At 44.0% G+C, this 26,921-nt stretch overlaps 1 protein-coding gene and 1 non-coding gene across 2 annotated transcripts in view; one reads left to right on the forward strand and one right to left on the reverse strand.

Annotated features, from left to right (window-relative positions):
- Window positions 1-25,798, forward strand: part of LOC135268154 (uncharacterized) — a 64,968-nt gene extending 39,170 nt beyond the window's left edge. The window contains exons 5-8 of the mRNA XM_064372145.1: window positions 14,355-14,567; window positions 15,096-15,240; window positions 21,704-21,793; window positions 25,595-25,798. Of these exons, the coding sequence (XP_064228215.1) occupies window positions 14,355-14,567; window positions 15,096-15,240; window positions 21,704-21,761 (416 nt within the window). The 3' untranslated portion in view covers window positions 21,762-21,793; window positions 25,595-25,798. The remainder of the gene's footprint in view (window positions 1-14,354; window positions 14,568-15,095; window positions 15,241-21,703; window positions 21,794-25,594) is intronic.
- LOC135273305 (small nucleolar RNA U13) lies at window positions 20,725-20,824 on the reverse strand. Its single transcript, XR_010341090.1, has one exon. It is a non-coding gene; the product is annotated as a small nucleolar RNA U13 (small nucleolar RNA).
- Window positions 25,799-26,921: the final 1,123 nt, after the last annotated feature.

Genomic DNA, 26,921 nt, shown 5'->3' on the forward strand with positions numbered 1-26,921 from the left:
CTGAATACCCAGCATGCCAAATGTCTTGTCATATAACCTTTTTTTTTTTTTCTTTTGAGATGGGGTCTTGCTCTGTCGCCCAGGCTGGGATGCAGTGGTGTGATCTTGGCTCACTGCACCCTCCGCCTCCTGGGTTCAAGCAGCTCTCTGCCTCAGCCTCCCAAGTACCTAGAATTAGAGGTGCCCGCCGCCACACCTGGCTAATTTTTGTAATTTTAGTAGAGACTGGGTTTCACCATCTTGGCCAGGCTTTCCTTCAACTCCTGACCGCGTGATCCACCCGCCTTGGCTTCCCAACATTTTGAAATTTATTTATTCATTTTTTGAGACAGAGTCTCGCTCTGTCTTCCAGGCTGGAGTGCAGTGGCACAGTCTTGACTCACTGCGACCTCTGTCTCCTGGATTCAAGCAATTCTCCTGCCTCAGCCTCCCGAGTAGCTGGTAGTACAGGTGTGTGCCACCATGCCCAGCTAATTTCATTTTTTTAAATATTAAGAAATCCCCAAATATTTATTTTTGTTTCTTTTCTTTTTCCTTTTTTGGGACAGAGTCTTGCTCTGTCGCCATGGTGGAGTGCAGTGGCGCAGTCTCAGCTCACGGCAGCCTCCTCCTCCTGGGTTGAAGCGATTCTTCTGCCTCAGCCTCCCGAGTAGCTGGGACCACAGGCGCACGCCACCACGCCCAGCTAATTTTTGTATTTTTAGTAGAGACAAGGTTTCACCATGTTGGCCAGGATGGTCTCTATCTCTTGACCTCGTGATCCGCCCGCCTCGGCCTCCCAAAGTGCTGGGATTACAGGCGTGAGCCACCGCGCCCAGCCTTATTTTTGTTTTCTTAGCAAAGGAATACGTACTCGGCTAGTAAGGAAAGCTAGTGAAATGTCCATAAATGTTTATAAAAGTTGCATTGAGTGCACTATTTATGTCTAGAATTCAGAGCTATGCTTTGCCTGTGGCGTGTTGATGCAGTTTGCTAAACCACCTCTCAATTTTAGGGGTTATTGGGTACCAAGAAGTGTGAAGATGGTGGTAGCATTGGTAGCATTTAGTTGTAAATGGATTGTATTTTAAATTTGTAGGGAGTTAATTTTTTTGTAGCTAATGTAATACACTGTATTTTAACTCGTATTTAAACATTTTTTGCATTGTGTTTACAATTAATGAAATGTTATACAAATGTGACTTTTTTGGTTTTACTTGGTACATAGCAAAGAAATCTGACCTTTAAATGTATGCATTCAAAGGTATTGATGCTCCAGTTGAAACTTCTATTACTAGTACATTTTCTTTTTTTTTTTTTTTTTTTTTTTTTTTTCGTTTTTTGAGATGGAGCCTCACTCTGTCACCTAGGCTGGAGTGCAGGGGTGTGATCTCAGCTCACTGTATCCTCCGCCTCTTGGGTTCAAGTGATTCTCCTGCCTCAGCCTCCCGAGTAGCTGGGACTACAGGTGCATGCCACCACACCCAGCTAATTTTTATATCTTTAGTAGAGACGGGGTTTGACCATTGGCCAGGATGGTCTCGATCTCTTGACCTGGTGATCTGCCCGCCTTGGCCTCCCAAAGTGCTGGAATTACAGGCTTGAGCCACCGCGCCCGGCCCACATCAGTATTCTTTTTAATAAACTTTACCACAATTCAGGGTGTGTGAAAATCATTTTGATGGAAAAAGTTTTGAGAATCAGATCTTCAGGGAAATTTTTGCACTTAGGTAGTACAGCATAACAAAGAGGAGTACAGGTTTTGGAGTCAGATGTTACTTCCTAGGTGGGTTACCACTGGCACATTTTTTAACCTCCCACATCCTCAATTCCCTCTTACCCATATCTTTTGGAGCCCTTATGTAGGATAAATGGAATCATTCATTCCTGAGTACCTGCTGTGTACCAGTCACCTTTCTGAATGTTGAGGTTGCTGCAGTGAACAAGACATACGGAATAACTTTATTGTAATGGGAGAAAACAGACCATAAGCAAATAGACAAAAACAGTGTAACAGCTGATAGCTGAGTGCTGTAAAGAAAATGAAGCAGGATATTGGGAGAATGAAGATGGGGGCAATTTTAAAGGGGTGGTCAGAGGAACTTGAGGAGTGGCATACATTTGAGTTGTGACTCTTGGTTTATAATGTATGCAGAACATTTAACTGTAGTACCTAGCACTTGGTAGCATTTGAAATAATTTGAAATTCGATGTTTTTTCTGTCTCTTACCGTTCTCCGCATGTCAAATAATTTCCAATTCTACATTGTGTGTGTGTGTGTGTGTGTGTGTGTGTGTGTGTGTGTGTGTGTGAGAGAGAGAGAGAGAGAGAGAGAGAGAGAGAGAGTGTGTGTGTGTGTGTGAGAGAGAGAGAGTCTAGCCAGGCTGGAGTGCAGTAGTGCAATCTTGGCTCACTGCAACCTCTGCCTCCTGGGTTCCAGCGATCCTTCTGTCTCAGCCTCCCAAGTAGCTGGGACTCCAGGTGTGCGCCATCGAGCCCGGCTAATTTTTTTTTTTTTTTTTTTTTTTTTGGTGTCTTGCTCTGTTGCCCAGGCTGGAGTGCGGTGGCACAGTCTCAGCTCACTGCAACCTCCACCTCCCAGGTTCAAGTGATTCTCCTGCCTCAGCCTCCCAAGTAGCTGGGAGTACAGGTGCCCGCCACCACACCCAGCTAATTTTTGTATTTTTAGTAGAGACAGGGTTTCACTGTGGTTGACCAGGCTGGTGTCGAACTCCTGATCCATCCACCCCGACCTCCCAAAGTGCTAGGATTACAGGCGTGAGCCACCACACCCTGTCAATTTTTGTATTTTTAGCAGAGACAGGGTTTCACCATGTTGGCCAGGCTGGTCTTGAACTCCAGATCTTAGGTTATCTGCCTACCTTGGCCTCCCAAAGTGCTGGGATGACAGGCGTGAGCCACTGTGCCTGGCCTTCAATTATAATTCTAAGAAAATTTATTTTTATATCTGAAGTTTATTAAAACGAATTCTTTAAGGAAATGGATGTGGATTATGGTCCTTGTGACAAAGTGAACCATCTTATGAGAGACATAAGAATGTGAGGGAAGAAGTCCTGAGTCCTCAAGGTGAGTAAAGTAAGAATTTGTGGAACATAAAATGTCCTTGTAGGCCAGGCACAGTGACTCAAGCTTGTAATCCTACCACTTTTGGAGGCCGAGGCAGGAAGAGCACTTGAGCCCAGGAGTTTTAAGATAACATGGGCAACATAGTGAGATCCCTGTCTAAATTTTTTTTTAAAAAGTCTCTGTCTATTCTTTCCCCCAGATTTACTTACAGGCAAAGTTGGTACAGATTCTGAGTCACCAGGATCTGCTTGGCAACTCTTAGTAGAGCCTGAGTGTGTGTGTGTGTGTGTCTGTGCGCTTGCGCCTCTCGGAAGCACAACTCTTAGTAGAGTCCAAGTGTGTGTGTGTGTGTGTGTGTGTGTGTGTGTGTGTGTGCGTGCGCGCGCACGCGCCTCTGAGAAGGTTTCTCTGAAGTACTTTGGGTTGAGTTTTTTGTAACTCTGCTATCATGACTCTTGATGTGAAATGTCCTTTATTTATTATTGGCTGGTACTTATTGGCCTAGGGGATGGAAGTAAAGGAACTTTCTGCTAGCTTTATTTGTCAAATAGTGTGAGTATTTGTGCCTCAGTGGGGTTGCTCAAGATGATAACCAAGGTCGCTCTAGCCTTTTCCCAGTGCCTATATCAAGCTGTCAAACAGTAGGATGCTCTGCAGCAGTACTGACTTTGTGGCTGTGGTGACTCATCAGGATATCACTTAGGCAGCAGCTATCTATCTGGAGAAATAATTTCCAACAGGTATGAAGGTATGAATCTGTTAGCCTATGCCTTCATCATTTCTGTCTAGGAGAAGGGGTCAGCCATGGTGCACTGTCAGGCAGAACCTTTCATCCCACCCTTCCTGCGAAGTGTATTTCTGTCAGTGTCATATGCCCTTGGCTTTCTTTGTTGTCAAGTCTCTGGCAGATTGAGGGTGCATATTATCTCTCCTTCTGCTGTGTGTGCCATTGCACTGGACTTGGGGAGAGGAGTAAGAAGTATTGTGTTAAAATGTTAATCCCTTTCAGTGGTTGCCCAGTTGTGAGTCCTAGCTCTCTCAGACTATTGGCATTCGGTGTGCTGGAATTAGCATTTTATTTTCTCAAATATACTAATGTGATGTTTGTTGTCTATTCTTATTTAGCCAAATTAGTCACTAAAATGCCCTTATAGAAGATAACTCTGGAAGAGGTATTCATTTCTCTGAAATTTTTATTCTCCTTCCTTCCCTCCCCCTCTCTCTTTCTTTCCTTCTTTTCCTTCCTTTCTTTTCTCTTTTTCTTTCTGTTCTTTCCTTCCTTTCCCTTTCTTTTCTTTTTTTTTTTTTTTCTTATTTTATCTTATTGGAGACAAGGTCTCCCTCTGTCACCCAGGCTGGAGTGTAATGGTGCAGTCATGGCTCACTGCAGCCTCGATCTCCTGTGCTGAAGCAATCCTCCCAACTCAGTTCTCCACAGTAGCTGGGACTATAGGTGCCCACTACCACACCTGGCTAATTTTTGTATTTTTTTTTTTTTTTTTTTTTTTTTTTTTTTTTTGGTAGAGACAGGGTTTTGCCACATTGCCCAGGCTAGTCTTAAACTCAAGCAGTCTACCTACCTTGGCCTCCCAAAGCAATAGGATTCCAGGTGTGAGTCACTATGCCTGGCCTTTTTTTATTATTTTAAAAATTTAAAATTTTCATTTTTTAGAGATGTAGGGTTCTGTTCTGTTGCCCAGGAGTACAGTGGTACTATCAGAGCTCATTGCAGCTTTGAACTCCTGGACTTAAGCAATCCTCTCACCTCAGCCTTCTTGGTAGCTGGATTACAGGCACCTGACACTATGTTCGGCCAATTAAAAAAAAAGTTTGTTTGTAAATGTGGGTTTTTTTTTTTTTTTTTTTTTTTTTTTTTTTGAGACAGGGTTTCACCATGTTGGCCAGGATGGTCTCGATCTCTTGACTTCGTGATCCGCTCACCTTGGCCTCCCAAAGTGCTGGGATTACAGGTGTGCGCCACCACAGCCAGTTAATTTTTACATTTTTTTTTGTAGAGACAGGGTTTCACCATGTTGCTCAGGCTGGTCTCAATCTTCGGAGCTCAAGCTATCCACCAGCCTCGACCTCCCAAAGTGCTGGGATTACAGGCGTGAGCCACTACTTTGCCCGGCCAGACTAGGCACTTTCTAGACCTTCCTAAAAGCTGTGTCTTGGATTTTGCTTTCCTCTACTGCTAGGTGAGGCCCATACAGCTACCCATGATTGACTCTGAAAGTTGTTGATACATGGCAGTGCATTGAGAAAGTTCACACCTCACAGTGAATTAAAGAAATATGGGCATAGTCCAGGTGCGGTGGCTCACGCCTGTAATCCCAGCACTTTGAAAGACCGAGGTGGGCGGATCATGAGGTCAGGAGATTGAGACCATCCTGGGCAACATGGTGAAACCCCGTCTCCACTAAAAATACAAAAATTAGCTGGGCGTGGTGGGTGGCTCGAGCCTGTAATCCTAGCTACTCGGTAGGCTGAGGCAGGAGAATTGCTTGAACCAGGCAGTCGGAAGTTGCAGTGAGCCGAGATCATGCCATTGTACTCCAGCCTGGTGACAGAGTGAGACTCTGTCACAAAAAGAAAAGTATGAGCATAAATTAAATAACTGGTGTCATTGGCCCTCCATATATCTTTTTTTTTCCAAAAATTATTAATAAATAATAAAGTATGGTTATTTCGTATGCCAGTGCATACAGATTTTAACATTTGGATCTATATTTCTTTGAAAGCTAGGATATGTTTTCTAATGCGCTTTCATTGAAGCCAGCTCCTAACATTGAGCATAAATATGAGTTATCAATCCCCGTTATGTGCCTGATCCTCATTCTCCCTCCCCGAGCCCCACACACTGCCCTGGGCCCTTCTTTGGCACGTGGACAGATGAATGGGAGCTGCTGGGTGTGGGAGCACTGGACTGGGAATCAGACTTGGAGTATAATCCAAATGGCCCAAGAGCCTACAGCTCGCAGCTGCCCAATGGGTTTCCATGGCAACCTCAAATCAGACTCTGCTCCTTGGTTGGCCAACACCTAGTAAGAGGAAGCCAGACTTTTCCACTTCAGGCGACGGTATTGGTGGTGGCACTTCCAGGGGGTGCACAGCGGCTTAGCAGGAGGACAGATTCAGAGGGGCTCTTGGGGAGCTCAAGCGGGGCCCACAGAGACCTTCTTTCTGGGGTTCCAAACTGGCATTTAGAGGGAGATTCAGTACTCACACCTGGGGTGTTTCAGAATATTCAGGAGACCAGAGAGACCAGTGGGCGAAACAGGAGGAGTTTATTAAGGTGGCCACTGGCTCAGCAGATTAGCATCCCAAGATTGAGCAAAGGAGAAAGAAAATGGGATACTTTTTATACATCCAGAATGATGTAACACAGGTTTGCAGAAGCCACAACAAAGAACAGTTAATTTGTAACATGTCTTGTGATGTATGTTACATTTGAAAAATAGCATTTTGAGAAACGCATTGCACATTCTTTGGGGGTTATCTTGCCCTGTGACCTTGCAGCTGGTCAGCAAGAAAAACAGGAGTGTTGAGATGTCTGGGAACTTTGCTGAGAATGTGGGCAGAAGAGCTAAGATAGGTTTTAAGGAGTTAATTTTAAGCAGAGCTGGGGTTAGATTTTATATTGAACACAACACAGTAAACTGTGTTATGCAGGAATTGTAGACTACCGTTGTTATTATTTAATTTCCCTCTTCATTTCCCCTCTTTGTTGCTTTTTATTAACTCTTTGATAGGAAACAACCCCATTGCTTTCAGCATTTACTAGTATTTGGAAGTTAATTTTGGTTTAGGTCACTTGGTATTTCTATGAGCTTATTTATCAGTTTTATGCCTGTTTGGTTTTTGTAGCTGGATGTCAGGGCGATGGCTTAGGTGTGTCGCAGAGCTTTTTGAGACAACCCTTTTGGGAGCGCCTTTGTATTTTTGGTGGACAGCAGGCTGGTGTGTTAGCTATGGTAAGCGTACAGCACTGAGTTGTGAATTTTTAGCACGAGATTGAGAGTTTCTCTCCTGCCATGAGAGGCACAAAATGAACTTTTAGGCCTGATGGCTCCTTTGTGCCTGTCCCTGTCTTAGGTTGTCTTTCCTTTGAAGAATCTTACCTGTCTTTAGCTAACCAGTCATCTACCCAGGGCCAGCCAGGCAGCAGCTGGAGAAAGTTGGAATTTGAGTAAACACAGCCCCGGGGGCTGATCTGCAGAGTGTTGTGGTTCCAGGAACAGTGCTGTTATTTACCTTAAGTTGTTTCTTCTGCTAAGCTGCCTGCTTGGAAAAGATGGTATTAATGCAGCTTTTTGGGGCTATTAACATATTACTTGCTTAGTTTAAGCTTACTTCATCCAGACATTTGCCAGTGATTAAGTTCCAGTAGATGATTACACTTTACGCAAGCCCATGAAAAGCTCCACTACCATACATGTCATTCTGAGACGGTTCTCCATCCTCTTGGGGCACAGGTTGATACTTAGCTAATGCCATTAATTGACTGGTGGTTTGCTTGGCCATTACTTGCTTCTATAGTTGACCGAATACTCCCAATTAAGAGAGGCAGGAGACAAGGTAGTATCAAACGCCCTCCTAATATAATTACTACTCCCCCTATTTGGGTTTTAAACGCCCCCAACCATAAAAACCATTCTCTGAAGAGGGAGTCTGGTGACCACCCTTTCCAGGTTTGTACTGGAACTTGAGCTAGTTTTTGCATGCTGGCAGTAATTTCCATGACTGCTTGTCCATTATGACTGATTTTTAGACAGCAGTTTGATAAGTTAAACTTTTCACATACTCCTCCTTTTTGGGCTAAAAGGTAATGTAATGTTAGTTTTTTTCTGGTAAATGGCATTTCTCATCTATGTGGCCTGTAAATTTGTAAGGTGGCAAACTTAAAGCTTTGGATGATTCATTGGTTATGATTTTTAGAACTGCCTGCAGCCTAATGATGCGGTTAATTATGTAGATGGGAGTGTGATATCCCCATGCCCTGTTTTTGTGCCCAAGTGGCTGGGCCATAATAATTATTTTTTTCTGGGGGCCAGTCTGTGTTTTTTTCAGTTTCCTATTTGTACATTTATTATAGTTGTATCAGCTTATAGCATCACTAATCCAAAGCGGGATTTGAGTAAGCACCGCCTGCTTTTTTTGAAGGTTATAGGATTTGCAGTTATGTCATGTGCACACCTGATTAGGACTTTCCTAATAGGGGTGTTATAACAAGTTGGGGCTACAACTATTTTTTTTATTTTGAAGAAGTGTTTTTACTACCTGTTAGGCATCTAAGTTTAAGGACACACTTCCCTAATGAGAAGGGGTTACCCGAGTTAGATTGCAAAGGGTTTCTTTTCCTGTTCTTTCACAGAGCTCAAACCATACCCCAGGTAAAAGTTTGGGGTTGTAGCACACATAAGACTGATTATTACCTGGATTACAATTTGAATAGGTAGTTTGATTACACATGCAAGTTCCTAGGGAAGCTCCTTTACACTCATAATGTGTTTGCTATAGTAAAGTTTTAACTTGTGTATTCCCTGTCTATGTAGTGTGGGTGCACATAGGACACCCACATAGGACTTCCTCGCTCAGTAGATTTGCCATAAGGGCTGACATGAGCGAAATGAAAGGTAACATTTTTACACTAAGACTGGACAAGGAATGCTTTCTCCTGGGAGCAAAGCTTTGCAGCAATGTCAACATAGTAACAGGATACTTAATATTATTAAAATGACAAGGTTTAAGATTTTGCTTGAGATTTTAGTTTACATTTGCTTATCCGGTGGAGATTGCTCGAGCTTCGGCCGTGCGTTGACTAGTCAGCTTCTGGTTGTGTGACTAGAGCAGGGCTCGACGATTTCTCAGGGTCGTCTGCATCTGGAACCGGACTGAGCTGGTTGTGGTCCTTGTCGATCACATGTCTCAAGGTTAGCCTGGTGGGATGTTCCGGATCCGGCTGACTGGTTCACTTGTCTGGGGCTGTTGGCCTTAACTGGCTGTGATGAATCCAGAGAACAACTTTAGCAACTTTAACAGCAGTGGGGGTGGATAAGGTTACAATAAAAGGGCCCAATGTGGTTGGGTTCCACTTTTTAACCTAGACAGAGTCTCTGGGTTTAAATGAATGGATTAGAATTGTTAAACTTATAGGTATTCTTTTTTGTACCCAGCTTTGTTTCATGGCTTTACATAGGGCCTGCATTTATCTCCTTAATGTTTATTTTTCCTATTTGTTTAAAAAAAGATTGTCTTTTACCCGGGTTGTGGGGGGTGGTTTCCCAAACAAAACTTCGTAAGGTGAATATTAGGTCTGTTTGGTTGGGTGCGTCTGACTCGGAGAAGGACCATGGGCAAGATTTGATCCCACCGTAAGTGGGTTTCCTGACAGAATTTCTTTAGGAATTGTTTCAGTGTCCAGTTTCTTTGCTTTACCTTCCCCGAACTCTGGGGACGGTAGGCAGTACGTGATTTCCAACAGTTGAGAGAGATTTTGAACAGTCTCAGCTACAAATGCCGGTTCGTTGTCAGACCTGAGAGTCAGAGGCAGCCCAAACCTAGGAATACTATCTGTTAATAATGCTTGAGTTGCCTCCGTGGCTTTTTCAGTGCAGGTGGGGAAAAATTCTACCCACCCGGAGTAGGTGCAGACAAACGCCAGCATAAACCGATAGCCTCCTGCTTGGCGCGTTTCAGTAAAATCCACAAGCAAGTTTTCACGTGGGGTTACTCCTACTTTTTGAATTCCCAGGGGCCGAAATGGCCCTTGCCGTTGGTTGTTCTGAGCACAGGTTAAGCATTGTTTACAGACGGCTCGGGAGATGACAGTGAGCAGTGGCACATAGAAGTGGCACCCCAGTAGTGTTTCTAGTGCTGTTTTCCCGTGTGAGTTTCTTGGTGGAACTGTTTTACAAACCTGAGGGCTATTACTTCAGGAAAAACTAATTTTCTGTTTGAGAACCTCCACCAGCCTTTTTTTTGTATAAGCTCCATTTTCCTGAGCAAACCAGGTCCTCTCATTTGGGGAGTAATTTGGCTTCTCTTTAGGCAAAGGTTCTGGGAGGAGAGGCATGGCAGTAGCTGCCTTCCTACCTACCGTGCTGGAAAGTGGAGTATTCATTGCTGCACGCCTAGCTTCTGCATTTGCTTTCCTGTTTCCTCTTGCCTCTAGGGTCCCACCTTTTTGATGGCCTTGGCAATATATAACAGCTATTTTTCTTAGGATCCCGTACTGCATCTAAAAGTTGTAGGATTTTTTCTGGATACCCTACACTTGTTCCTTGGGCAGGTAGGAGTCCTTTTTTCTTGTATATGCTCCCATGTACATGTAGCATAGCAAAGGCATACTTTGAATTAGTATATACGTTGACTCTTTTACCTTTTGCTAACAGCAATGCCTGCGTTAAAGCTATTAGCTCTGCTCCGGGGGCTGGGGTTCCTGTTGGCAGGCTTTGGGCGTCTACCACTGAATTTAGAGTTACAACTGCATATCCTGCCCGTCTGACTTCTTCTGTTGCAAAGCTGCTACCAGCTGTAAAGTACCTGACATCTGGATTTTGGAGGGGCCGATCTGTCAGGTCCCTTCTACTTGAGAATACTTTATCTACTGTCTCTATACAGTTATATAGGGGAGCTTCTGTTTCCAGTGGGAGGAGGGAGGCAGGGTTGAGAGTGTTTATAGTTTCTGAGGTTATGTGGAGTTTTTACATAAAAGCCCTGATACTGGGTCATTCTAGGATTTGACGACCAATGGTGCCTTCTTTGCTCCATTAGTGTTAAAACAGAGTGTGGTACCCATACAGTTAACTGCTTTCCCAGAGCACTTGTAGCAGCAAGAGCCTTGAAACAGGATGGCCGTCCTGAGCCGCCGAGTCCGGTTGCTTTGATGGGCAGGCTATTGGGTGATGCCATGATTCCAAGATTGGGTTAAAACTCTGATGGCCATTCCCTTCTGCTCATGAACATACAGGAGAACGAGTTTAGTTATGTCTGGCAGTCCTAAAGCAGGTGCCTCAACTAGAGCCTTCTTGATTGTATTAAATGCTTTTTGTTGCTCAGGCCCCCAGATAAAGGGTTTTCTTTTCCCCCGCTTTTGTGGATTTATATGATTATCTTGCCATTAGTGAGAAATTTGGGATTTAAATATGGCAGAACCCTGTTGCCCCTAAGAACCCTGTGACTTGTTGCTGGGAGGTTGGGGTGGGAATTCTACAGACAGCTTCCTTGCATGCACTGCCTAACACACGCTGTCTGTCTGTGGCTTATGACAAACCCCAAGTGTGTGACTCCTTCGCAGGAAATCTGGGCTTTTTTTTTTTTTCTTCTTTTTATATGCTTTATACCTTGCCTTCCACAGAAGGTGGAGGTTTGGGGTTCCTTCATGGCAATTTTCGATAGCGGATGCTGCTAGGAGAAGGTCATTTCCATACTGCCGAAGGACACAGTTTTTATCTGGTGGGGTGTAAGCATTAAGGTCTGATGCTAGGGCCTCACTGAAAATTGTGGGGGAGTTTTTGAACCTTTGGGGAAGCTTGGTCCAAGTATACTGGAGATTTTCCCATTGAAGGGCAAAGATGGATCGGCTGACTGGCATGGGGGCGAAGGCGGAAGAAAACATTCTTTTCGTTTAAAACAGTCAACAATACTGCATTGGAGGGAATTAGGGAGAGGAGAGTGTATGGGTTTGGAACTACTGGGTGAATAGTTACTGTTGCTTGGTTTACAGCTCGTAGGTTCCTCCCTGGCCTGTAATTATCACAGGTATGGTACAATTTATTACTAGGCAGCCGTTTCTTTGACAAGGGTGGGATGTTCCAGGGTGACTGGCGTGGCTCCAAAATGCCACGTTTATTAGCCACTCTGGATGCTTTGCTGTGCCTAAAACAGCCTCCTGTGGTATGGGATACTGGTGTAGCCGGACTGGGCTGACTCCCACTGTTAGTTCTCATGGCTAGCTCAGGTGGATTGTTTTCAGCCCGTACCTCTGGGAATTTACTAATTAATTCTGAATATAACTTCCTTCATTGGCCCCAAGTTTGCTTTATAGGTCCCTTCATATCCCTAGCAAAGAATTGCCACTCAGCTTGTGGTACTGTGAAGGCTAATACCATAGCCTTTGGTTACTTAAAACCTAAAGTCATGTTATCTTTAGGCTTAAAAGAAATTTGTACTTGTAGTTTTTGGAGCAGATTCCTCCCCAACAAAGGAACAGGGCAGCTGGGAAGATATCAGAACTTGTGCTGCACCTCTTGCCTTCCAAGAGTGACATATTTTGACTGGCAAAAGGGTTTGTTTTGGTTTGTTTTTACCTGCTATTCCTATAGCCCCAATGGTAATAGTGTAAGACAGTGATCCACCAGTTTGGATAATATCCCACCACTAGGTATTGCATGGGGATAAACCCCATGATCTTTATAGACCGTTCCTTTGGGGCATGCATACTTTCAATGCCCTTTCTTTTTCCACACTGCACATTGATCTCTCTCCAGTCTGGGCCGGGTTTTAGACTCTGGTTTAGCTATATTTTTTTCTTGCCCTCTTCCACGTCCTCCTCCACATCCTTTCATTATCCCAGCTTTTCTTTCAACTAAGGCAGCTGCTAGTAAATCTGCCTTTTCCTTTGCCTCACGCCGTGCCCTTCTCTTAGCCCGGGTCCCGTGCAGGGAGGGTGCAAAGCAGCAGAGTGTCTGCAACCCACCTGCCACCTTTCCAGCGCTACTACAAGATTTGCAAGAAGGAAGAAATGGTCATCTATGAGGAACAGTCTTTATTAACAAAGATTAAAATAGGGCAGCGGAGAAGTGCTGCAGGCTCCGACGTTGCTCCAACATGGGCGTCTCACCTGACTCCTCCCCACAGCCGTTGGCATCCACTGTCAGGTTTCAATGTTCCTGGACCTCAGGGCCTTCGTCCTCTCCAGTCTAAACGCAGAGACATTTGACATGGACCTGTTTTGCAAAATGCAATACGTTCTTATCGACTCTGGTTACCCTGCTGTGCACGAGAGCCAAAACCTCTTCCTCCTGTCTAGACTTTGGTCCTTTGACCGACACCCTCCATTCCCTCCCTCTGCCACTCTCCGGCCCCGGGTCACCATCCATCTACTGGCTACTTCAGTGGGGTCAACTGGTTCAGATCAACACTTCTGGGGCATCACGTGGAATTGGTCTCTCTGAGGTGGTGGAGATGCTGAGTAGTGGGATTTCCTCATTCCACGGTGCACACAGCTATCTAATCCTCACACTGCACCCCATGAATGTACAAGCAGCACGATTTGCCAATTAAAACAATACTAATAATGACAGAATAAATATAGTAAAATGCAAGAAGTGTGGCTTCACCGCCCCACCTACCTGATTTTATCAGCCGCCCAACTATGTTGAGCGGCTTCTTCTCTTGGGTGGGCACAGGCAGAAGCATCTCATTAGTATTGAAATGCATCGCCTGGCAGCTCTGCGGCAGCCCCGGCTTCTTGTTGGCTGGGCCAACACAGCCTCGGGCTGCCTAGCTTGGAGGACGCTGGCTTCGTGTGATGATTGTTGAGCCAGGGTTCTCTGGGTGGTGGTCTGGGTGGAGGAGGCGGCCATGAGGTCGTGCTGGAAGGATTGTTGAGCCAAAGTTTCTAAATCTTCACTGCCCTTGGAGCACTTGATGGAGGCTGCGGCCACGAGGTCACGCTGGAGGGCTTGCTGCGCCCAGGTTTGTAAATCTCCACCACTGCCAATGGAGCTCCCGATGGAGGAGGCCACGCGGTCACGCTGGCGGGCTTGCTGAGCCGAGGTTTCTGCATCCCCACCACTGCCGTTGGAGCTCGCAATGGAGGAGGCCACGGGGTCACGCTGGAGGGCTTGCTGAGCCGAGGTTTCTGCATCCCCACCACTGCCGTTGGAGCTCGCAATGGAGGAGGCCACGGGGTCACGCTGGAGGGCTTGCTGAGCCGAGGTTTCTGCATCCCCACCACTGCCGTTGGAGCTCGCAATGGAGGAGGCCACGGGGTCACGCTGGAGGGCTTGCTGAGCCGAGGTTTCTGCATCCCCACCACTGCCGTTGGAGCTCGCAATGGAGGAGGCCACGGGGTCACGCTGGAGGGCTTGCTGAGCCGAGGTTTCTGCATCCCCACCACTGCCGTTGGAGCTCGCAATGGAGGAGGCCACGGGGTCACGCTGGAGGGCTTGCTGAGCCGAGGTTTCTAAATCTCCACAATTGCTGATGGATCTCTTGATGGTCGGGGAGGCCATGGGGGCATGCTGGGGGTCTGGATTAAAACTCTCTGTCTTCCTCTTCAGGCCGGCAGGTGAACTGGAAACTTGCAGGCCGGCAGGTGAACTGGAAACTTGCGGGCCGGCAGGTGAACTGGAAACTTGCGGGCCGGCAGGTGAACTGGAAACTTGAGTGGATGGAGAACAGGTGGGATCCCCAGGAGCAAGGGACCGTAGTCTGTTATCGACTCGCTTTCTTCTTCTGTCATCGACTCGCTTTCTTATTCTGTCAGCAAAAAGGTAGGTGGCCATGGGATAATTATACAAGTTTTCTTTAATTGCCTTGGTGACTGTCTTAGCCCTGAATCCCATGGCCACCAAGACCTGGATCGTTTGAGCATTTGGGTGTTCCAGGATTTGCTTTTCATGAGTTGTCAGAGGCAACTGCTGGCCGTTGTTGACCCACGAGTCCCTGAGAACTTGCTGTACTGTGGGCCGCTCCCTGGGATCTGTCATTAACAGTTTTTTCATTAGACTTTCCAGGCCTTTTGAGAAGGAAGAGGGGCAGATGTACCTTCCAGATCGAATTTTTTCTTGGAGGACCATACGACTCTTTGAGAAGAAGGGTAGATCCCTCGACACCATCTCGTACAAAGTGACGCCTAGGCTCCAAACATCCATGGCGGGGCATTGGTAGCCCTGGCCCAGGATGACTTCTGGGGCCATGTAGAGGAAGGTGCCACAACGTGTTGTCAGCCACTGCCCCTCATCGTAAGTTGTTGCCAATCCGAAATCGGCAATTTTTATATTTCCTTCACCATCCAACAGGATGTTTTCCGGCTTCAGGTCCCTGTGTGCTATTCTTCTCGCGTGGCAGTACTCCATGGCCGACAGCATCTGCTGGAACTTTGCCCGGGCCTCCTCCTCTGTCACGTGGTTGCGGTACAGCCACTGGTGCAGGTCTCCTCCTGAGGTATACTCCAATATTAAATGGCATGCATCTGTGGTGTCGATGATCTGAAATAGTTCTACGATATTGGCGTGGTGCACAGACTTTAAAATCGTCAGCTCTGTCTGGCTAATGGCGACACGGGCGCCAGTTTTGTGGGTGGTTTTCACGGCCACCTGGGTCCCAGACAGCAAGTGGCGGGCCAGCTTCACCTCGCTGAAGGCACCACGGCCAATGAGTTCCAGCATTTGGTAACACTGTAGCCCCTGGTCAGGTGGGGCGTGGGCCAGTGTCTGCCCCATGGTGCCTGATGCCTCTCTACACTAACTACACGACTAACTACTAAGCAACAATACTAACTATACTAACTATGCTAAAATATTAAGCAACAATACTGACTATACCAAAGTACGCTAAAATACTAAGCAACGATAGTGACTATACTAACTACACTAACAACGCTAACTAGAAAAACACCAACCCCCCTCCCACAGAAACCCTCCCCCACCCCAAACCCCCCCACACCCAACCCCCCCCCACACAGAAACACAGATAAAACACGCACACGCACACGCACACGCACACGCACACACACGCACACACACCACACCACTCGGCAATCGCTGGTCTGAATCCACAGGTCACCAAACAAGCTTCCAGGGATATCTCAGACCAAAAACCATGACCCAGCCAGGCCCTTATATAGGCCCTGTGATTCCATCACAAAGGCTTTTCATGACATCAGAGCAAAGCAGGGGCCAATCACGGCTGGGGGTCATTCAGAGTTCTGAGCATGAGCCAGTCGTGGCTAGGGATCGTTCAGAGTTCTGAGCATGAGCCAGTCATGGCTAGGGATCGTTCACAGAGATTTTCTCACTTTTGGTCCCCAAAACATCTTCCTCTTTTAAAAAGAAAAGTGCTTTTGTCTAGATGGGTTATAGAGATTGATATTTAGTTTCCTAGCCATTTAAACTGGTACAACACTTCAACGGCATTTTCACGTGTAGTTTCTTTTTCTATAATTTTTTTATTATACTCTTTAAGTTCTGGGGTACATGTATAGCTTGTGCAGGTTTGTTACATAGGTTTACAGGTGCCATGGTGGTTTTCAATCATTTGTAATTTCAAAATCTGAAATAGCTTTTGGATTTTGAAGATCTCCTAATGTCCACATGCAAAATACTCAATTCCTTTTCTTTCATCTCCCGGCCTCGTTTGTTTTTAATGGTTTCTGCTCTTTGTCTCATATTTTACTATAGAATATATACTGCATTTCTTTCCTGTTCTAAACATTGTTGTGATCATATTCTTGTAGCCAAATCTTTGTTCTCATTTTTTTTTTTTAATTTTTTATGCTGTTGAATCCCTCTGAGCCCTGCCTTTCCCTGCCTCCTCCTCCTCTGTACTCATTTTTGCTAAAATCTGTAAGTGGATAAATTCTTTAAAAGCTTTGCACATTGTGAAGGGTTGGTTTTTTTTTTTAATATTTATTACAGTAAGATTCAAATGTATGTGCAAGTAGAGAGCAATAAGCCGTTGTGTACCTGTCACTCAGTTACGTCTGTCACTTAGTCATTAACTTGGGGACACTCTTGTATCATCTATATCCTTTAACCTTCTTCTCATTATACTTTTTCTTGGGAGAAGTTTATTAATTGATAGGTGTTACTTTGGGGTGAATAAGAAGGTAGCCAACTAGTGTGCTGGGGAACTGCGGGTGGGCAGGGGTTCCTAGAAGCCAAAATGTAAGGTTCTTTTCTTTGGGATCCTTTCCTCTCCTTAGAGAAGACCCTTTAGCTTTCTACCTGAGAAGCTGATGCCTAGTTGTCAGGCTTTCTTCTTGCCAAGATAGGGGTGTTAACTCCTGTATACAGACGTTCACTTAATCCTTTTAACCAGTCCCACATCTCACCACAGCCCTATGCTATACCTGGGTTTCTCCATTCAGAACCCATTTAGGGTCTCTAGTGCCAGTCTTTTTCCTCATTGGCTGTGTCCCCCAGGTCCTTTTTTTAAAAAAATTTTTTCCCAATGGTGATGCACTTACTGAGCAGATGCAGTGATCTTCTTACCTGATCCTACGTATAACCGTTGGCCTAAATGTAAGATGGTTTGCCGGCATCAGCAATAAGACTAGTAGTGGGGCTAAAAAACAAGTTCTCTTAAGGCTAAATCTTGACCTCCTGTTCTAGGATGACCAACTTAATCTGAAAAGAATTTGCAACGTGTAAGTATATTAGGATTACAGCCATCGGTATACACACTTAAAAGTAGTTCAGCAGGGCACGGTGGTTCACACCTGTTATCCCAGCACTTTGGGAAGCCAAGGCAGGTGGATCATGAGGCCAGGAGTTCAAGACCAGCCTGGCCAACATGGTAAAGCCCCATCTTTACTAAAAAAAAATTAGCTAGGCGTGGTGGCGCATGCCTGTAATCCCAGCTACTTGGGACACTGAGGCAGGAGAATCACTTGAACCTGGGAGGCAGAGGTTGCAGTGAGCCGAGATCGTGCCACTGAACTCCAGCCTGGGTGACAAAGCAAGACTCTGTCTCAAAAAAAAGTAGTTCTGCTACCATTAACTTAGTCTAAAAGAGTCACATAAGAATACCAATGTTATTTTGTTCGAACGCCATGGTTATTTCAGTTTAAAAGCATTTCTCTCAAAGCTGCTTCTCTCTTCACAACAGTAGAGCTCTGGCAGTAAATTAAGTGGTTGAGGACTCAGTGAAACTGTGGCTAATTTCTGGTTCAGTCTGAGCTCTCTTTGCACTATGATCAAAATGGAGTCTTGCCAGCTGCCAAGGGTAGCCTTGCAGGTCTCTTCCAATGAATATAAGTTCCACATGGCTGGGGAGGCCTCATAATCATGGCAGAAGGTCAAGGAGGAGCAAAGGCATGTCTTACATGGTGGCAGGCAAGCCTGTTCTCATACTTTTAAAATTATTTGGTGACTGGGTGCGGTGGCTCATGCCTGTAATCCCAGCACTTTGGGAGGCCAAGACAGGCAGATCACTTGAGGTCAGGAGTTCGAGACCAGCCTTGCCAACGTGGTGAAACTTCATCTCTACTAAAAATACAAAAATTAGCGGGGCGTGGTGGTGCACACCGGTAATGCCAGCTACTCGGGAAGCTGAGGAACAATTGTTTGAACCCGGGAGGCGGAGGTTGCAATGGGCCAGGATTGTGTTACTGCACTGCAGCCTGGGCAACAGAGCAAGACTCTGTCTCAAAACAAACAAAAGTTATTTGGTGATTTTTTTTTTTTTTTTTTTTTTTTTTTTTTTTGAGACGGAGTCTCTGTGACTCAGACTGCAGTGCAATGGCACAATCTCTGCTCACTGCAACCTCTGCTTCCCGGGTTTAAGCAATTTTCCTGCCTCAGCTTCCTGAGTAGCTGGGACTACAGGCATGCGCCACCACACCGGCTAATTTTTGTATTTTTAGAAGAGACAGGGTTTCACCATGTTGGCCAGGCTGATCTCAAACTCCTGACCTCAAGTGATCCACCCGCCTTGGCCTCCCAAAGTGCTGGGATTACAGGGGTGAGCCAAAATACCCGGCCCATTTTAACCATTTTTAAGTGTACTGTTGAGTGACATTAAATGCATTCACAGTGTTGTGCAACCATCACTATCCATTTCCAGAACTTTTTCATCATTCTACATAGAAACTCTCTATCCATTAAATAACTCCCATTTTCCCCTTCCCTCTGCCCCTGGCAACCTCTCTTCTACTTTCTTTCTATGAGTTTGCCTGTCCTAACTGCTTCATATAAGTGAAATCTTACTATATGTGTCTTTTTGTATTTAATGAAGTGTAATGTTTTTAAGGTTCATCCATGTCATAGCATGTGTCAGAATTTTATTCTTTTTTCAAGCTGAATAATACTGTATTTTATGGATATCCACATTTTGTTTATTCATCCGTCAATGAACATTTGGGCTGTTCTCACCTTTTAACTATTGTAAATAATGCTGTTATGAACATGGCTATACAGATATCTGTTGGAATCCCACTTTAATTCTTTGGATATATACCTAGAAGAGGAATTGCTGGGACATACAGTAAATCTATGCTCAACTTTTTGAGGAACCACCCAACGATTTTCCAAAGTGGCTGCTCCATTTTACATTTTCATCAGTAATGCTCAAGAGTGCCAGTTTCTCCATTTGCTCACCCACACTTGCTATTTTCCTTTTCTTTGTTTTTTAATAAAATTCATTTTAATGGGTAGGAATTGGTATCTCATTGTGATTTTGAGTTGCATTTTCTAAGGAATATTGATGTTGAGCAGTTTTTCATACGCTGATTGGCCATTTGTATATCTTCTTTTTTGTCATCGTTTGAATTTTTTTTTTTTTTTTTTTTTTTTTTGAGACAGGGTCTTGCTCTGTTGCCGAGACTGGAGGGCAATGGCACGATCCCAGCTCACTGCAGCCTCATTCCTCTGGTCCCAAGTGATCCTCCCACCTCAGTCTTCCTAGTAGCTGCGACTGCAGGCACATGCCTCCATGCCTGGCTAATATTCATATTTTTTGTAGAGATGGGGTTTCGCCATGTTACCTAGGCTGGTCTTGAACTCCTGAGCTCAAGTGATCCATCCACTTCAGCTTCACAAAGTGGTGGGATTACAGGCATGAGCCACTCCACCAAGCCTGCATTTCTTCTTTAGAGAAATGTTTATTCAAGTCCTTTTCTAATTTTGAATTGTTTATTGTTACTTTGTTGTTACTGTTGAGTTGTAGGAATTCTTTACATATTCTGGATATTAATCCCTTATTAGATATATGATTTGCAAATAGTTTCTCCAATTCTGTTGGTTATCATTTCACTCTCTTTATTGTGTGCTGTGCACAACAATTTTAACTTTTTTTTCTTTTTTAAGACAGAGTCTCCCTCAGTCACCCAGGGTTGGAGTACAGTGCTGCAGTCTTGGCTCACTTCTGCAGCCTCCACGACTCCCAGACTCAAGCAATCCTCCTGCCTCAGCCTTCCAAGTAGCTGAGACTACAGACACACACAACCACGCTCAGCTAATTTTTTTTTGTATTGATCTCGCCACGTTGCCCAGGCTGGTCTCAAACTCCTGAGCTCAAGCAGTCTGCCTGCCTTGGCTTCCCAAAGTGCTGGGATTAAGGCGTGAGCCACCACGCCTGGCCAAAAGTTTTTAATTTTTATGAATTCCAGTTTATCAATTTTCTTCTTTTGTTGCCTCTACTTTTCAGTCCTTGCTAAATTCAGCATCATGAAGATCTTTCTCTTATGTTTTCTTCTAAGGGCATTACTGTTTTTAGCTCCTCTTCTTTAATCTATTTTGAGTTAATTTTTGTGTATAATATAAAAGAAAAGTCCAACTTCACTTTTGCGTGTAACTATCTAGTTTTCCCAGTAGCATTTGTTGACTGTCCTTTCCCCAATGACTGGTACCTTTTGTCAAAAATCAGTACATCATATTTGTGAGAGTTTATATCTGTTTTTTTTTTTTTTTTTTCTTTTTCTTTTCTTCAGGTTAGATGGGTAGTGCTGATGTCATAACAAGGTTTGAGAATGACACATCTCACATGTTTCTAAAACACCCAATTATCATTCTGGTGAACTACAGAAGATCTGTACTCTATTCTATTCCATTGGTTTATGTCAGTACCACATTGTTTTGCTTACTGTAGCTTTGTAACCTATATCACTGCCAGAAACTTCTGTAGTGTGGAGTACGACGTAAGACACCTCCCTGAAACTTTCCTCTGACTTACAAAGGCAGGAAGTTGTTTCATTTGTTTCACAAACCCAGTTGATAAATCATTAGGGAAAACCTAATGAAGCTTTTGCTACATGAAGATTTTCCTATCCTGTCACCATCATTCAGGGACATTTAAAAAAATTACATTATGTAGTTATCTTCTCTCACCAGAACTATGAAGTGCTGCTAGCCCACACCCCATTCTGAGACCAGGGAAGTTTTGGTTTTTTCTTTGGAGACTGGGGTTCTTGCTCTGTCTCCCAGGCTGGAGTGCAGAGGCACAATTTTGGCTCTCTGAAACCCCTGCCTCCCAGGTTCAAGTGATTTTTCCTTCACAGCTTCCAGAGTAGCTGGGACCACAGGCACGCGGAGCACGACCGGCTAATTTTTGTGTTTCTACTAGAGACAGGGTTTCACCATGTTGGCCAGACTGAGAAAATTATAGTTTAGAGACTATGTTCGTGTGGCTTTCTGGTTATTTAAGTCATATTCAGTGTTGTCTCTGGTCATGTTTTGCTTTACTTTCAAGATTCTTTCATTTCAGTGAGCCTTGGTCTTAGCATATTTGTATTCTAATGATTTGAAGTCACATTCTGGCACTCAGAACAATAGAGACAATTGTAATTTTTCATATCTTCACATGATATGTCATTATCGTTTTTGATCCTGAGTAGTTAAATTTCATGTTGATTGTGTTTTTAACAGTAAAGTATATTTACTTGTGAAATAATTTTCATTCTGAATTTAAGGATCAAGATTATAGGACCGGCCCAAGTGAGGAGAAACCCAGCAGGCTTATTCGATTAAGCGGGGTGCCTGAAAATGCCACAAAAGAAGAGGTAAGGCATGTGTTCTTTCCTGTTTCTCTATGTCAGTTAAAAATTTAAAAACCTTTTAGTTTGAAAAATTGTAGGTTCACAAGATGCAAAGAAATGCGCTGAGAAGGCTTGTGTATTTTTCTCCCATCCTCCCTCAATGTTAATATTTTGCATAACTATGGTATAGTATCTAAACCAGGAAATTGACTCTGTTATAATTCATAAAGTTTATTCAGATTTTGCCATTTATGCATGTACTCACTGAGGTGAGGTTAAAAATTATTATGACAAATGATTGCTCTCTTTAGACACAATCACATCCTTTAGAACATATTATTTCTGGAATGCATACATAAAGATGCAGTTTATTTACAATAGTAAAAACTAGAAACTGCCTAACTGTCCAATATCAAAGGATTGGCTGACTAAATTAGGGCCGAACTTACGACATTTCTACTCTGTGCCAGGCATTGTGTGATACTTATAAGCATTAGTTCATTTAATTATCATATATATAATCTGTTCACTCTAAATATTAAGCATTACTGTATGCCAGGCATTGTTCTAGATACTGGGTGATGTAGCAGTGTATATTATAAAGTCACTGCCTCTATGGATAAAGAAAAAGCAAACAAAAAACAGATTACATAATTTTCGTCAGTGAATAAGTGCTCTGAAGAAAACTAAAGTATAGGCTGGGCATGGTGGCTTACACCTGTAATCTTAGCACTTTGGGAGACTAAAGCAGGCGGATCACTTGAGGTCAGGAGTTTGAGACCAGCCTAGCCAACATGGTGAAACCTCGTCTCTATTAAAAATAGAAAAAAAATAAGCTGGGTGTGGTGGCATGTGCCTGTAATCCCAGCTACTCAGGATGCTGAGGCAGGAGAATTGCTTGAACCCAGGAGGCGGAGGTTTTAGTGAACCAAGATTGTACCACTGCACTCCAATCTGGGCAACAGAGCAAGACCTGGTCTCAAAAAAGAAAACTAAAGCTAAAGTACAGGCTTAGAGTGTCACTGGAATTGGGGCTGTTTTATTTTTATCATCATCTTTGTTTGTTTGTTTGTTTGAGATGGAATCTTGCTCTGTCACCTCGGCTGGAGTCTAGTGGCACGATCTCGGCTCAGTACAACCTCTGCCTCCCGAGTTCAAGCAATTATTCTGCCTCAGCCTCCCAAGTAGCTGGGATTATAGGCACACACCACCACGCCTGGCTAATTTTTGTATTTTAGATAAAAACAGGGTTTCACCATATTGGTCAGGCTGGTCTCAAACTCCTGACCTCAGGTGATCCACCTCCCAAAGTGCTGTGATTCTAGACATGAGCCACTGCCCACAGCCCATTTTTAAATTTTGTTGAGGCAGAGTCTCACTTTGTTGCCCAGGCTGGAGCGCAGTGGTGCAGTCATGGCTCACCTCAGCCTCCTGAGTAGCTGGGACTACAGGCGTGCATGCTTATGGGGCTAATTTTTATATTGTGTAGTTAGGGAGGCATTACTGAGGAAGAGGCATTTGAGTCCAGGCCTGAATGCAGTGAGAGAACAGTTGAATATAGGGAAACAAACTGCCTGTGCTGAGGAAGTGCTGTGGCCCTGGACTGTAATGAACCCAGTACATCATTTTATGTTTAACACATGAGAAACTGGACACTAAAAGGTTACATAGCAAGTAAGCAGGAGAGCTTGGAATGTACACAATATGAGTACAGAGAGCTTGAGCCCTTTAAGGTTATGTTCTGCTTTTCTTATATACCTGAGAAGGTTATGTTCTTTTGCTTTTTTTATATACCTGAGGGAAAAAAAAAAAGAGACAGGATACTCCAGACTGGAGTGCATTGGCCCAATCAAGGCTCACTACAGCCTCAAACTCCTGGGCTCAAACCCTCCTCCCGAGTAACTGGGACTATAGGTGTCAGCCACCACTCTTGGTCAAAAAAAAATTTATTTATTTATTTATTTTTTTTTGAGGCTGAGTCTCACTCTGTCGCCCAGGCTTGGAGTGCAGTGGTGCGATCTCGGCTCACTGCAACCTCCACCTTCTGGGTTCAAGCAATTCTCCTGCCTCAGCCTCCTGAGTAGTTGGGACTACAGGCACGCACCACCACGCCCGGCTAATTTTGTATTTTTAGTAGAGATGGGGTTTCACCAAGTTAGCCCAGGATAGTCTTGATCTCCTGATCTCGTGATCCGCCCGCCTTAGCCTCCCAAAGTCTGGGATTACAGGCATGAGCCACTGTGTGCCCGGCCTTTTTTTTTTTTTTTTTTTTTTTTTTTTAATTTTTAAAAAATCTTTTAAAGGCAGCGTCTCGCTCTGTTGCCCAGGCTGGAGTATAGTGGCATGATCTCAGCTCACTGCAGCTCCAGCGTTCTACTTCCAAGTGATTCTCCTGCCTCAGCCTTCCAAGTAGCTGGGATTACAGGCATGTGCCACTATACGCAGCTAATTTTTTTTTTTGAGTTGGAGTTTTGCTCTTGTTGCCGAGGCTGGAGTGCAATGGCATGATCTAGGCTCGCCACAACCTCTGGCTTCCAGGTTCAAGTGATTCTTCTGCCTCAGCCTCCCGAGTAGCTGAGATTACTGTCATGCGCCACCATGCCCAGCTAATTTTGTATTTTTAGTAGAGACAGGGTTTCTCCACGTTGGTTAGGCAGGTCTCAAACTCTCGACCTCAGGTGATCCACCTGCCTTGGCCTCCCGAAGTGTTGAGATTACAGGCGTGAGCCACTGTACCCATCCTAATTTTTGTATTTTTAGTAGAAATGGGGTTTCTCCATGTTAGCCAGGCTGGTCTCAAACTCCTGACCTCAGGTGATCCACTTGCCTTGGCTTCCCAAAGTGCTGGGATTACAGGTGTGAGCCACTGTGCCTGGTCACCTGGGTAATTATTATTATTATTTTTGGAGATGGGGTCTCGCTCTGTTACCTAGGCTGTAGTGCAGTGGCGCGATCTTGCTCACTGAAGCCTTTGCCTCCCAGCAGTTCTCCCACCTCAGCTTCACAAGTAGCTGGGATTACAGGTGCACCACCACACCTGGCTAATTTTTGTATTTTTAGTAGAGATGGGGTTTCACCATATTGGGCAGGCTGGTCCTGAACTCCTGACCTCAGGTGATCCACCCTCCTTGGCCCCTCAAAGTGTTGGGAGTACAGGTGTGAGCTGCTGCACCTGGCCTCTCCCGGATAATTAAGAAAAAAAAAAAAAATTTTTTTTTTAAGAGATAGGGTCTCACTATGTTGTCCAGGCTTATCTTAAACATGTGGCTTTAAGCGATCCTCCCACCTTGGCCTTCTGAAGTGCTGGAATTATAGGTATGAGCCACTGCATTCCGCCAATTTTTGAATAATTACGTTTTACTCATTCTTTTTTCCTTTTGTTGAGACGGAGTTTTGCTCTTGTTGCCCAGGCTGGAGTGCGCAATGGTGTGATCTCGGTTCACCACAACCTCCGCCTCCTGGGTTCAAGTGATTCTCCTGAGCCTTCTGAGTAGCTGGGATTACAGGCATGCGCCACCACGTCCGGCTAATTTTGTATTTTTAGTAGAGACAGGGTTTCTCCATGTTGGTCAGGCTGGTCTCAAACTCCTGACCTCAGGTGATCTGCCTGCCTTGGCCTCCCAAAGTGCTGGGATTACAGGCATGAGCCACTGTGCCCGGCCTCATTAAACATTTTTTGAATGCCTTAAGTGTTTATCGTTAACTTTCCTTTTACACAATAATCATGGCTTTAAATGATGTATGATGAAAACCTTTAGGGAAAAATGTAACATTCAGTGTTTGATTATGATTTGTATCATTAGTGTAAATGCCATATTTTTACAGATTCTTAACGCTTTTCGGACTCCTGATGGTATGCCTGTAAAGAACTTGCAGCTGAAGGAGTATAACACAGGTGAGTTTCTTGACTTGCATATGGCCTTGGGTTAGGAAGGGTCTTTGTTAGATCTCTGCATCATATGCTACTTAAAACTTGTTTTAAGAAACCACAATTAAAATTTCCAGAAGCCTCTGTTGATGCCTTCAAATAACAAGCAGCTTTAGTCTTAGCTGTGGTTCTTTGTGGATATTTGTCCACACACGGGCGATGAGGATGCATGTTCCAGTTCTTCTGAATGCCTGTGATATATAAAGTGAGTGTTGCAGCAATTGCCCTGAATATATTTTATGTAATTATTAAACTTGCTATTTATGTTCTTCATGGTGGTGGAATGTTTATGTTTGAGCCTAATAGGATTTAATAAGCTTGCTGTATGTAAAATTTTACATTCATAGCTTCAGAGTAAAACTTAGGACTTCCCAGAGAAATTGTCCAAATTAGTGGTTTCTTTAATTTTCTGTTTTGCTTTGAGAATGGAGTCCTGTAACAGCTATTTTGTTGAAACCCATGAATAGATGCAGAAGAGCTTTCTCTTTGACATCTGTTCTATGGTCTGAACTGTAGATTAAACTTTTGAGAATATGCTCCTAGTCATATTTTACAGTACCAATTTCAGTCATTTCCTTTAAATCTTACTATAGTAAAAGTGGGGAAAGGTGAAATGCCAACAACTCAAGGTTTTGGCCAATATTTTTAGAACTATATATAATAATAAGTGGTTTAAAAATAAAGATAATCTTTAGGTGACCTATTTTGCAGAATTTTAAATGGAAGAGAGTAGAGCATGAGTCTTCACAGAGTTTAGAATTTCAGTTAAAGAGATCTTCAAGTAAGAACATGTCATAGTTTTGAGGGCATAATTTTAGCAGTTTACCATGGAATAAAAATTTTGCATTCACTAGATAGCTTCTTCATATTGCTTCCGCAGAGGAAAATTATCCACAAAATAAATTTTGTGCTTGAAAGAATATGGTATTAAGTCCAGAAATAATTTGTTCTATAATTTGAGAGCAAACTCAGAAGTATTATTTCTCAGAGAGTTAATTATTTCTTTTGTTTTAAAAACATCAATCTTGAATTTGTGGAAACCTAAGAGTAGATATATTATTATTATTGTATATCTCACTTTTGTTGGTTATATTTATTTTTTGCATATGCCTCATACATGCTTTCTTTGGGAACTCAAGGTAGAATTTACAGGCTAGAGATGCTTTTTAACTCTCAAGATAGTAATGTCAGCTGTCTTGTTTCATGAACTGTGCTTTCATTAAG

This window comes from Aotus nancymaae, unplaced genomic scaffold (assembly GCF_030222135.1).
Source record: "Aotus nancymaae isolate 86718 unplaced genomic scaffold, 86718_ANA_hifiasm-v0.15.2.pri h1tg000914c, whole genome shotgun sequence".
In the NCBI taxonomy this organism is placed as follows: Eukaryota; Metazoa; Chordata; class Mammalia; order Primates; family Aotidae; genus Aotus; species Aotus nancymaae.